Here is a 13616-nt window from a genome sequence, read left to right on the forward strand (position 1 = left end):
CAGACGCTTCAGGAATGGCTGGAAATGAGCTATTAAGCTATGAGATTTGCCAAAGATTTGAACTCAAATTAAAACATTGGGTTTGGTTGATTGATGTCCATGTCAATATGCTATTTTTTAACTGATCATTGATACTGTTAGTTAATCTATCATGCATGTTAGTTGCATTTTAAACAAGTGCATTAAGGTGTAACATAATAGTGAATCTTTGCTGTGCTTGTTTCATATGGAAGAAGTGTGGTGGTCTGAAAGGCAGCTGACTGTGCTTTTGGATGAAATCTTTTTCCCTTACAAAAACAAACAAAACCAAACCAACCAACCAACCAAACAAAACCACACCCCCCCAAAAAAAAAAAGAAAAAAACAACAAACCCAAGAAACAAAAAAGATATTAAAAAAAAGGATAAACAATTCCATGTAGCCCCAGAATGTCCCACAACTCTACTTTTAAGGATTCCCTTGATAAATCATATATAAAAAAAAATTGTTTGAATTTTGATAATGGTCAACTTTAGCCTATTTGGAGCATACAGAGCTTAACTTTTTTTAAGGTACAGGTGTGTTTGTTCAGACAACGTAGTAGTCTGAATGGCAGCATAACACAGCACCTTTGAAATTCCTCCAAAGCTTCTGTGTTAGCCACTAGTTTTTGGTCAAAGTGGTTGTGTTTATGTGCTGACATCCATCTCAGAGGTTGTTATAAATTACTGTTTGATGATGCAGTGAGGCAACCTGCACATAGCCATGAGGAAGCACCGTATGACAGTGCTATGTGGACTTGATTTTATTTCAGACCAGTGATGTAAAACCAGAAGTTGCATTCTTGTTTGCAGGCAGTTGGGATTTTGCTTTTAAGTGTAAGACCAATAGTGCCTTCCTATGAAGCTGAAGTATGATGCCAAATGATGTAGAACTCAGGCTGTAATTCATGTTTTATTTTTGTGTTCTACAGATAGTAACTTCATCCTTGCAAATGCTCAGGTGGCTAAAGGATTCCCTATTGTATACTGCTCAGATGGCTTCTGTGAGCTTGCTGGATTTGCACGAACTGAAGTCATGCAGAAGAGCTGCAGCTGTAAATTTTTACTTGGTGCTGAAACAAATGAGCAGATGATTCTTCAAATTGAGAAGTCGTTGGAGGAAAAGGTAGAATTCAAAGGAGAAATCATGTTCTATAAGAAGAATGGTAAGTTTTTTCTTTCCTGTTTTTTTGTCCCAAAAATGAAACTTCACATTTATGCATATAATAAATAACATGCATTTTTATGTAATGATATTGTATATCTATAATCAGACCTACAAGAATAGAGGTGAATAGAGATAGTTGTGTGCATATTGAGACTATGTTTATATTAGTGTTACTGATTACATATATTACAAGTTACAAAACTACACAGAAGAAAATCATGGTCCAAAATGGCAAAGTGAGACTGTGCTATCTGCACTCAGTGTGATGCTACATTTTTTACTTTTCCTTATATTGAAGTTCTTATCCCTTATTGCTGAAACTGTAATTAAAAAATTAAAAATACTCACCATAAGGTAGCCAGTAGCTATGTAAAATTTTCTGTCCCATCAGTTAAATGCTCAGAACTCTGAATGATCCAAATGGCTCATTCTCCACAGCCACTATATCTAAATACCATAATAATAATTTTCAAAAGCTGGATAAGGAGCACTCTAAGTAAATTTTATATTTAGGTATGTATTGCCACACTAAACAAAATCTGGGCATTAAGCAACTCCATAGTCTTCAGTACATTTCGAGTTGCACTGCCAAAGATTTCACTCCTATGGCAGGTCATTTAGAAAGACCATTTTGTAGCCAAGATGAGTGAGCCATCGAAGAAAGCATCCCATGATGCGCACTTATCACCTGCTTTAATTTATACCGGGCTCCTTCTGTGTACCTATTCTGGAAGTGTTTACACTGCTATCATTCACATGATCTTCACATTCATGTGATCTTCAAACAGGTGACCCTAAGTGAGACACTGACAGGATTCCCTTCATACATGCTCAGAGATCCTTTGGTTCAATAGATTCGTGGGGGTCTGCTGAGTATTGCTTTCTCTTTCATGATATGGCTAGAATTTTTAGGCATATGTTTAGGCCACATGTTTTCCTCATAGATCCTTCTTACGACTTTACTAATGAAACATTTTCCCCTCAAATATTATTATATTAAATACTTTAGAAAGTTATTTTCTAAAAGTAATAACTAGATATTGGCAAGAAGATAGTCTGATTTAGAGGGATAGGAGAAGGCTTTTTAGGCTTGTCACTTTCCCTGACTTAGGAATATGTTTCTTAGTTGGCTTGTGTTCTTGACTGCTGTTTTTCACAGGATGAAATTTTGATGTTGTTTTGAAGATGCTGCTAAATGCTTCCTCTTGTCTTTTTGGGGAGGCTTGGGCGATGTCTGTTATTAGGTTTTAGCATTTAGAAGAGACATGCACAGTTTCTTAAGCTCATGTTTCAGGAAGGTTGTTTAAAAAAGGTCTCAAATATGTAAATCATGTCTGAATATAGGAAAAAATTGTCTTAATCTGGAAGGATAAGAGCTTTTTTTCTCCAGCATTGTATAGTGATGAGGGGGCACAGTGAGAAGAGATTTTAATGTATGTAAATTAAAGAACTAAAACTAATACATTCATTTGATTTTATTCTGAATGATAAATTGCGATTCCTTTGCACTAAGAAGAGGTGCTTCAAACCTGTAAAAGATATGATTAATGCAGGCAGAAAGAGATTGCAGGTCAATTTGCTTATCAGTGAAGTAGCTGAACCACAGATAAATAGATAAAGAGAAATCGTTTAGGATAAAAGAATTCCCACAATCTGTCCTACTTGCATCCCTGTGTATAATTTGACTGGCAGCCATTCCAAGACGTTTTCTGAGTATGAATAATTTTCCCAGACTGCCTCTTGTGTTTTTCATTTTCATGTATTTCTGTATCACTGGGAAACAGAAATGAATAGGTATTAAAATAACATGAAATTGTTCTTTGATAAAAGCAAAATTAATCTTAAAAATAATGTTGTTGTTTTATTTTCTTTTCTACAGAGCTGCAAAGTACAGGCAGCATATTTGGTAAATCATCCTTTTTTGAAAAATGTTTTTTTGGTTTGGTTTTTTTGTTTGTTTCATTTTTGGTTTGTTTTGTGATTTGTTGGGTTTTGGGGGCTTTTTCAGAAAAAAAAAAGATTGAACTTCTGAACTCTTGGGCTTATTCAATGTTGACTGAGGGGAAAAAAAAAGGAAAAAAATGTCTTTGTTGCAGGAAAATCTTTTAAAAATATTTTAAGACATATGAACTTTGGGAATAATAGCCTTAAAATGACTATATGGATACATAGGCCTAGCTACCAGACCAAACTAAAACTTTCAGGGCACACTTCAGGTATAAGAATTCAGCTTCAGGGATAGTTCTGAAGGAGCTAGTTCTGAGCTCAAAGAATGTTCCTTAGCATACTTATTAGAAGCTTAATAATGAATATATCATTATGATAATAAAAGACTGTGAGGGAACTGGATGCAGAAACACAATAAATTATACTTGGTTTCTTCTGGGTTTGATCTAAAATGTAGAAGCTTGAAATCAGTAATTTTATTTTTTTTTAAATGTATGTAAAAAAATTCAAACTTCCAAAACTGAATATGGATTGATTTCTTAAATGCCACATATTTTAATACTTTTAATTTGATCTAAACTCCATTTAAAACTGATTTAGTCTTTATCATTTAATTAGATTGCTCATTCTAAACAAGTAGTGATTCAAAGTAGGGACTTAAAGTTCTTAATAGTTTTAATTTGAATTTTATAAGCTGGAAATGGGGCCTTTCACAGCTATTTAACCATCATTTAAGAATCAACATATCACTTATGCTCAATAGTTGTTAGTTAAAGGAATGATTGTTATAACTAAAGCAACTCCAGCAACCCATGTGCAGTATACAATTTCATGGAAGTTCCAGACTGCTCTGAGCTGTCACTGTAGAGAGTAAAAGTGGACTGCAAGGATCTAGGTAAGGAGCTGAATAAAATGTCTGTGGGATGAAATGCAAGATTTCCCTGTCTTTCTCATTTGGGTTTGGATCTTAACAGGATGATCTTCAGCAGTTGTACTCTGACCAATCTAGAAAACAATCCTCCAGGAATTGACTAGAAGTGGATGAGAACTTGCCTCTGTCTTTTCCTTTTGGCATTTTAACAAATCCTTTGAATATTTAAACTCTTAGTACCTTCTCATCTAGGGTATTTCCTGCCATATTAGCACAGAACAGTGTTAAGATCTGTAGCAACAGCAGGTTCAGAGAGAGATGTCTTTTGAAAATTTCACTCAAAAGACACTTCCCATCATAGTTTCAGTATATATTTTGTTTGCTCAGTCAGTTTCTAACCTTTTATTCATCACAGCTGTATTGCGTTTTGAAAACAAATAGAAAATGAAACTATTTAAAGACAAGGAATTTTATGATTGTGGCCTTCTTCAAGAAGTTTTAAAATGATATAGCTTAGGAGGTGATTGTTTAAAGGATTTTTTTCTTCTCTATTTCTACGCTTTCTTCAAAACATCTGCAACAAATTAAGTTGTCAATTATGATAATGGAAATGCAAAGTAACCTTTTTGAATTCAAGTAAGTTGTGAGAAAAGAACTCGCTCCCTGAATCTCTTTTTTTAGAGTAATTTCAAAGCAAATGGACACTACGCTGAGGAACTACACTTAGACATATAATACCTTTTCTTCCTGCCAGACCACTGCAGAAATTTATCAATAGCAAGTACATGTAGTTAAATGAGAGCTTCACCATGCCCCAGACAGAAGTATAAATATGTAGCAGTGTGGATTTTTTCCTCTTCTGTTACAGCCAAAGATGATTATACAATAAGCCCTATAATCATTGACTTAGTCCAGCCTAAGCTTTCCCATCTTCAGCTGCTGAGAAGGCTATAACTTGGTTCCCTTATGACCCTATCAGACTCACTTCCTATGGCTCAGACATCAGTCTGTAGTATTTAAAAAGAGTTCTGATCTTACTCATAACCTCTTAAGACCTGCAGCCCTACAATTTTCCTTCACTGAAATTGGCCTCTTTCTGTCTACAAGTAACTTGCGTGAGACACTATGTAATCGGTGATGGCCACTTCTGCCTTAAGGACATTTGATTGGCTTTGTCTGTTGTATCTGTGCACCCCAGCAAACAGGGCTGTTTACACAGCCTTTTGTGGGCAATTAAAATCCCTCCTGTAAATGGACTGGAGTGAATGGGTGTTGCTGGAACCACTGTTTCCAGTGTCCTTAGGGCTTGGGCATAAGCACAATTTGTTTCATCTGTGACAGACCACAGGGGCACAAGGGACACTTTGCCATTCTCTATGTGTGTACTGATATAAACACCTTCTGAGGTATGTCTTAGGTATGTGACTAGTAGTTCTTGACCCCTAAAGATTTGGCAAATAACCTGCAAGGTCATGAAGGCACAATATAGTTATTTCCTAAATCTCTTATTTTTAGAGTCAGCATGATTAAATCAAGGTATTTTGTCTCTTCTCATCAGTATTGGAGAATGTGTATTATCTGCAAAGTCAAGTTCAAGGTCTATTTCAGACAAACAGAATATGAATGTATAAAGGGTGAAAGTCAGAGCCTTCTCCTGAGTCACTGGATGCCATCAGACAAAAGGTTATTTGAAGTCTAGGTGTAACAGTATTCTCACATGAGCATCAGTAACAGCCAGAGGCAAGAGAAATAAGCCTTAAGCCATGAAGCATCACCCATATAGCCTCTGCTGTGGTTACAGTTGAATAATGTGGCTACAGGATAACAAAGGCTCCATTACATTATTTGCAGTTAATGTATGACTTTTGTTAAACAGACAGAAAGCATTTTTAATGAGATTAATCTAATTTTAAATTATGGAAGGTTTAATTAATTATAAAGAAACTTAATAAAAATTAATTTCCTTTGAAATGAAAGAAAATTAGGTTTACCTAAAGCTTTTCCTCTCTACAAAAGTACAATTGCTCACTGCAGAAATTATATCTCTTTTTTCCAACAAGAAATTTGAAAACATACTTTTAATGGTTGTCTGAAAATATCCTGTACCACTTTGAAACATGGGAGTTGCATAGTACCTTTTTAATACTAACTCCCTGTTTTAACAACCTCCTGAAATCCACCATGCCTTTGGGAAATGTTAAGCCCAGCAGTTAGAGAAGAGACATTAGTAAGAATTTTCTATTTGAGAAAAAAAAAAATAAACAAAACCAAACCCAAACATCCATACAGAGATGCCCATTTTCCAGTGATGTCTAGTTACTAATGTAGACGAAGTCCCTTGACCAGTTGCTCGGCAAAATATCTCAGCAACATGACCTCACTGCTGCTCCATTGCTGCTCTAAAAATAAAAAAGCTAAAAAGCTTTTGTGGTTGCTTTGCTCACATTAGCTAAATTATAGCAAAATACAGGAGGAGGGGAATAAAAAGAGGAAGAAACACTGAAAAACTAATCTGAGAATAATATCTTATTGCAATTATGTGAGCCATAAACAATAATTTGTATCTTTTTAAAAGCACTCTTTTCTTTGTCCCCTTTCCCTATTTTTTCCTCTCCCCTTCCCTTTCTTTCTTTTCTTCCTCTTTCTTCCCCTCTCCGTTCCCCTCTTCTTATTTTCTCCCTCTTCCCTTCTGTTTTTTTCTTCCCCCTTCCAAATAGCTCAGTAGACATTAGAAATTTTCATGATCTTGAGGAAAACATTCATTTTTTTAAAAAAAGGTCTAGTTGCGGATATAGACAGAAAGCATGTCCTTATTTTCCTCTGTTTCACAGAAGAGTGAATTTTTTGGCTCCTTTTCTCTCTTAACACTTCATTTGATTTACCCATGGCCTCTGATGAGTAGCCTTGAAGTGTGTAGATGTTTTGGAGACAGTACCAGCTTCTGCAGCAGAAGAGAAAGGCAGGGCAGACTTCTGCTCCTCTGGAGACCCTGGTTTAAAGTATGCAGAGCCTTGAGTGAAGCAGTCAGCAAAAGCCTGTGAGGAGACAAAACAAGGGGATGAACTTCAGTCAGAAGAGGAGAAAAAAAAAACAACAAAAGGGCAATAAAATCCCCTGTGTACAATGTGATCTAAAACATCTGAGATCCTTTGCTGTAATTTAATGAGACTTCAACAAGAATGCTGTTTACTCACTGATGGTGCTGATATTTTGTTCTGATGGCACTCGCGGTGACATTGGCTAATAGCTTCTTTCAATAGCAACATGATTTATTAAAAACATAATTCACTGAGAAAAGGTTTGTTCTCCTAGAAGCACATTGATAAGTAAATAAATCCATATGAGAGTTTCCTGCTGCTTACTACATTGTTACAAAGTGATGGGCTTTTCATTGCTTACAGATGCTTAACAGATTAGTGTTTCCACCCAGGCACCCTGGGCTTCCAGCAACACTTAATATAAATGGCTGTTAGTAATGTTGAATGCACGTCTGCGTTTTTTTAAAGATCTATTTCATTATGCAACTTTCTACACATCCATTTTTAGTAAGGGAGGTAGGTATTTACCTATTGTACTACATCAGACAGGTCACTCTTCTTTTCAAATTTTCTCACAATTTTATGGCCACACTGAGGTTACTGATAGCCTCTCTCTTATTTTTTCTTAGTTTTAAATCATATTTTAGCTAAAAACTGACTTGTTATCCCCATGTTTCACCTTGAATTAGGCTGGTTTTTGGTTGAATAAAAATCAAAGTACCATTTCTCCTAATGGCTACCTGCCTTCCTTTTACCAACATTTACTTATTTTGTTCATGATCCCCAAATCCGCACACTGGATGATGGTATAGACTAATTGGCACCTTCCATGCTGACGATTGTGATGGGCTTTTTCATTAGTTCCCTGATTTTCTGGAAGAGCAGGAGGAGGCTCAAGGGTAGCATTGTCTGTCAAACTCTCCCAAGGATTTGGCTAGGGAGTTTCAAAAGCAGTTTGATTTTATACAGCAGTTAAGTAATTAAACGGCTAAAACCTGTTACTTTCTAACTGGCAGCATTACTATAATTCTTTTCAGGCTCAGAGTGTGTTTACAGCATGTGCTCACATGGGTTCAAGTGGTGAACTGGGAAGTTTAATCCTCTCTACAGTGTTATGTAATTCCACAGAGTTTCAAACCCCTTCTACACAAAAAAATAAACCTGACAGGATGGAGATATCAGTCTGGATCCATGACTTGACCCCTTATCATGCCCCAGCTTTAGCTCCTTCCTTCCAGAAAGGTGCCTGTGAGCAGCAGGCCAAGTGCAGGTTGAATTATGAGCTCAACAGAAAATCCTGAAAATTGCTGATTAATATGAACAGATACAATTAAAATAATAGGCACTATAGAGGCACTGCTATTCTCATTAAGCAAAAAAACCCACTTCTCTGAACTAAATTCGTGGAAAATTCATTATCAGTTTCTAAAATGGAGCTTTGCAAATGTAAGTAGAGAACTAACCAGCAGAATACCCTTTCTGCATGTAACATCTGTCTAAGGCTATATGAACAAGCATGAGGCTGGGACCAGAACCTCTCCCAGTGCTGGAAAACCTCACATATCACAAAGTCCAGACCTTCTGTTTCTGCCACTGGAAGAGACCGTAGAAACAGAGTCCTGAAAATATATTGCATGAAGGTATTTTTGTTTATATTGTTATCACTTGTTATTTGAAACTCAGAGGTGGAAAATTTTCTTTGTAAGTGCAGTGGTCTGTTCAATATTTCTGTGGTTTTGCTTACAGGAAATTTCATGTAATTTTGAGACTTCTTTTAAAGAGAACAAAATGAACTTAAAAGCAAAATAACATCATTTGAAAACGTGGCTGTGTTTAGATGAATATAGGCTATAGTTTCTCCTGATGTCAAAATGTCAGGCACTATTTCAAAGCCCTTAGGCAGCTTACAGGGACAAACTGAGAGAAAATAAAACCTGTGTGTATAAATACATGGTTTTTTTCCTATATGTAGTTATGTACATAAATATATACGCACACATGCATACACGCATAAGAGAGATAATCCTGGCTTAAGAAAATTTCTTGCATTAATTTTTTTCCAAAGTACATCCCTCAGTAGACTGAGAAATCATATTTACTGCTGTGATTACATCTACGTGTTGGATTAGCAGCCCTGAAAATCCAAAAGGAATAAAGGCCATAGATTGTAAGCACAGTTTTAATAATATGTTTCAAAAATATAGTAATCAAGGGAAAAGAAACTACTCATTTTGAGATTGCTCAAATCTAAGCAATGAAAAAAGCAGATTTCAACTGAAGAAAGTAAACACTAGGCTGCTCAGGAAGAATTGAGCCTATTGCTGAAACAGTCCATATAATAATATTGAAGAAACAGTATTTTGGTTTGTTTTTTGTTTGGTTTGTTTTGTTGGAGGTTTTTCCACTTTAACTGTAGATATTCATATTTATTTATATAAATAGTCTGCGTCAATTAGTACTTTCCCAGGAGGTAGCTGACAAATGCTGAATACCTTATAGTATTATGACCATGACAGAATAATGACGGTTGGAGGTGGAGGAAAAGTAAATTGCAGACTGACAATATTTGTGAATCTGTCCTGAAGCATTTTGCATTTAAACAGAATAAATTTCATTGACTTAACTGAGTTTTTAGATAATCCTGTGTATTTTGCTAATTGTTATAAATGTAACCTGGTAAATGTATTACATAGGGGAAGTATTTATCTACTTAAATGCAGGGTTTTTTTTCTAAGCTGGATGGAGATAGGAAAAGGAAATTAGAGCAGACAAAAAGTAAGTAGTACACAGAAGGATAATGTATGTCACATGGCTTTAACAGGCATTGCTTAGCTTCACTGCTTTTGCTCAATGAAAACTCAAATGTAACTAGAGGATTTTGAGATGAAGTTTCATTAAGTAGGAAAGATAGTGGAGTTATAAAAGGAGAGACAGGAAAGCTGAGTAAACAAAGCTGAAATGTAGATGTGCTTGAGTTCATAAATTAGTTTACATAAAATGTGCACTGCAGACCATGCTAGCTGCTGCCTACAAAAAATATCAAGAACACTAAGGCTGGAAAAGTCATGTGCTCAGACTAGGAGCTGCCATAACAGACAATATCTGTGTCCACATAGTAATACACGGGGATGGGTTAAGTCTGTCTCTGCTTATCACCGGCAGTTTGCAGGAGAAGCAAGGATAGGAGATTGCTGAGCTAAAAAGTGTCTCCTCTTAGAACATCCTTTCCCTCTCCCCTCTCCATCACGGCAGTGATGGCAGAAAAAGACATGCTGGGCAACATGATGTGAGTCACTGAGTTACCTGTCAGCAGAGGGAACACAGTGTAGGTTGAAGTTCAGCGCAGAAAAAAGGGTGCAAACACATGGATGGGTGATTTGCACATTCTCTGATGAGACGTCATAGATTTTAACAATTTTGTGTGCTATTCCATTGCCTATACAGATGGATGCAGAGATGTTTTTAACAGAATTTTCTAAATTTGCTCCGTAGGTTTAACTCCTATTTTTTCATATTGAAATGCAATTTTTAATTTGTTATCAAGGTATCTGATATATCACCTTCCCTCTACCAAGTTCTTGGCATACCACTGTGTTCTGGCTTAAGATATTTTGGAATGGATTTACACTGACTGTCAAAACATGCAGGGAGAGTTTGTGGCAGGATACAAGCATGATCAGTTTGCCATGCTGAACCTGGTGAAACAAGTTCTTGAGCCTTTTTTACTACTTTTATGAAACTGTTGGCACAAGCATCAGTGACCATTTAAGTCAGGTATCTGATAGCCCGTATGTGTTCTTGTTAGTGTTCCTGCATTATTGCCAGTCCAAAGACTGTCACTAAGGTATAGCACACAGGCTGTCAGATACAGTAGCAGAATTCAAGGAAGAAAAAGTATGGTAGATTTTGTTAATACAGAACGTGTGTTTTCTGTAGAGATGATGGAGAAGAATGAGGTGTTTATTTCCTTGAAGGAGCAAGGCTTTGATTTATCTGTGTTAATTGATCATTGTCAAGTTTTGATGAGAAAGTACTCTAATTATAGCTACATACTTTTCCTTTCAGCTTCATTCCTTTTTCTTTAGTTCAGTAGTTGGCTTTAAAAAAAAAACACAAAAAAACTTAAAAAGCATTGTTTTCTTCTTTACACTTTGCTCTCCTCAACAAAATGTTGACATCTTTTCAAAACATTCAAAATGAAATGTTATCACTGACACTGGGAATCTTTGGATAAGCTAATGAAAGAGAGAGCTTGGTTTCCCCAGGCAAAGTCTTTGGTGTCCTGGTCTGTCAGTCTTGTAGTCCCCACTCTTTGTGATGGAAAAGTGGAAATGAGCAGGCTAAAACTTCTCTGGCATTATCCTGTATCCAGTAGTAGGTTTATTTTGCTAACAATTACTAACACTGTCAATGAGACCATGCTGTAATGCTGAAGATTTGCATCAACCTTGTTGACAAGTTGTTACAGCTATCTATATAAAAATATTTTTATCTTTTGCATAACAAATCCCTGGAGTTGGGGTGGTGAATTTTACATTTTTAAGGCTTGATTTACATCTGCTTAAACGAATATATAGTTGACTAAGTCAAATACTGAAACAAAGAAATGTGCCATATTTATGATGTTTTGTGCTGCCTAATTCTGCCCCGTTATGCATATATATCATGACAATTATTCCTTGAAGAGTGATTGTCTTGTGTCACAAGATTTGTGTATCTAATATGCCAAACATTTAAACTGTCTTTTTTAATTCAGGTACTCAGTTTTTTAGACTATGAAACATTACATTTAGTTAGTCTGGTATGTTATGTACACATCCAGAACTTCATGAAAGAGCTCTTCATCTTTATCCATCTTCTTCTCACCACAGGGAGCTAGAAATAAGTCACAGGAATTTGTTAATTTGTTATTTCCTCCCTTTGGGTGACATAAGTGATAACACAAGCTGGTTTGGTGTCAGTCTGGAGAGTGGTGTGGCGAGTAGTCCTGAGGAAGTGAAGGTCTGGAAGTGGGTATAACTACTGACAGTTGATACATGGGAAAAAAAGGTAATCTTAAACTTATCTGCCTGGACAAAACTATTCACAGGCTGTCAAGAGCAAAAGAATAACATAGCTTTGCATATGTATCACTGGTTCTAAGTAATTCATAGGAGTATGTGTGGCTAAGAAGATACTGCAGAAAAGCTTGATTAAAATTTTTATGAGGGTGCAAAATTAATTTTCGTGAAGAATTTAAAAAAAAAGAAAAGAAAAGAAGTTTGTCAGTCCTATTCCATTTCTATGTTATACCTCTACAATATTCAGATATCCACCAAAGGCTTCCATTCTGAGTATTTCATTGGAATTTATCTAGGGTGGGCATGACTAAAGTTTGAGTGAGTATTATCATATGGTGAGTACACATAGCTCATCAATAAGGCTAATGGTTTGAGTCTGTTCCTTGGTTTAAGCAGGCCTTACCTTCTAGTGAAAGGAATACTTGGCTCTGAAGGCTATTGGCAATCTGACAACAGGGTTTTGTACAGAATCTCCCTTTCAAATTCCTTGGTCTTTTGACCTTTCTTTTGATTTCAGTCTGAGAACAGACTTCTAACTGTCAGAATGAGGAAAGGTAGAAAGGGTGGTAAAGAGAGTGACCACAAAGCATTCATTTTATGTGTATATAAGAGGTGGACTATACCCAAGTTGCTTTGTGATAAGATTATGCTTCATTTGGTCTCTTTCCTGCTTCCCTGTGATGTGCTTATATAAGCCTTGAGGTTATTAAAATATATTTTGAACCTTCAGTTCATAATGCAAGAGAAAGATTAGACTCTTTCTCCAAGAGTGGTGGCTTGGAGCAATAACACGGGTCTGTATATAAATAAACCTTCTCAAGAAATGTCTTTGCTAGGTGACTCTTGACAATACAGAATATATTAGTGTGCACCATCTGAAGCAAGAAAGGAATTTCTGTCTTACAAATGAGTACACTCAAAAGAATTGTAACAAAATGGAGCACTTTTTTTGATGAGTTTTTCTTTTGGCTCATAGAATTATATGACGCTGGCTTTTACTAAAAGCTGCGTAACAGATTGCATTGGATCAGTACATTTTTCCAAGAATGCTCCTCAACAGTAAAAGACAGCACACTTTGTTTCTTCACAGAGTGCAAGAGCAAACTGATCTAGTCCTGACCTAAACTGGATCATTTCCTCTAGTCCTGAAGAGTACTTCATATTTATTTGCTACTTGCAGAGTAAAGACAGAAGAACAAAGAAACCAAGCCAACAAGCTCAGCTTAGGACTTCTTAATATTGACTGTATAAGTAATTCCAAGAGTAACAGCTCCACCATGCAGGGCGTAGTTTGGAACTCTTCAAGAAAATAGTAGCCAATATATGTATTGGATATGTGTTTTCTTTACTAGTGCTTATGATTTTTGATACATAATTGCTATACTTAATCACAATATCTTCAGACATATTTAGAAGAGGAGGAGGAGAATGAGGACAGATAATGACAGAAAATATGATTGAAGAGAAACAACAAATGACATTAAATGGTGACAGGATGTGGAACAATTTCAG

General features: G+C 36.0%; 1 protein-coding gene across 2 annotated transcripts in view; it reads left to right on the forward strand.

The window, feature by feature from the left end:
• The window catches only part of KCNH8 (potassium voltage-gated channel subfamily H member 8), a 185932-nt gene that overhangs the window by 55764 nt on the left and 116552 nt on the right, over positions 1–13616 (forward strand). For both annotated transcript variants that reach the window (XM_062602054.1, XM_062602053.1), the window contains exon 2: positions 953–1186. In XM_062602054.1, the coding sequence (XP_062458038.1) occupies positions 953–1186 (234 nt within the window). The remainder of the gene's footprint in view (positions 1–952; positions 1187–13616) is intronic.

This window comes from Pezoporus occidentalis, unplaced genomic scaffold (assembly GCF_034315485.1).
Source record: "Pezoporus occidentalis ecotype Australia unplaced genomic scaffold, CSIRO_AGI_Poc_V1 ctg75, whole genome shotgun sequence".
Taxonomy (NCBI): domain Eukaryota; kingdom Metazoa; phylum Chordata; class Aves; order Psittaciformes; family Psittacidae; genus Pezoporus; species Pezoporus occidentalis.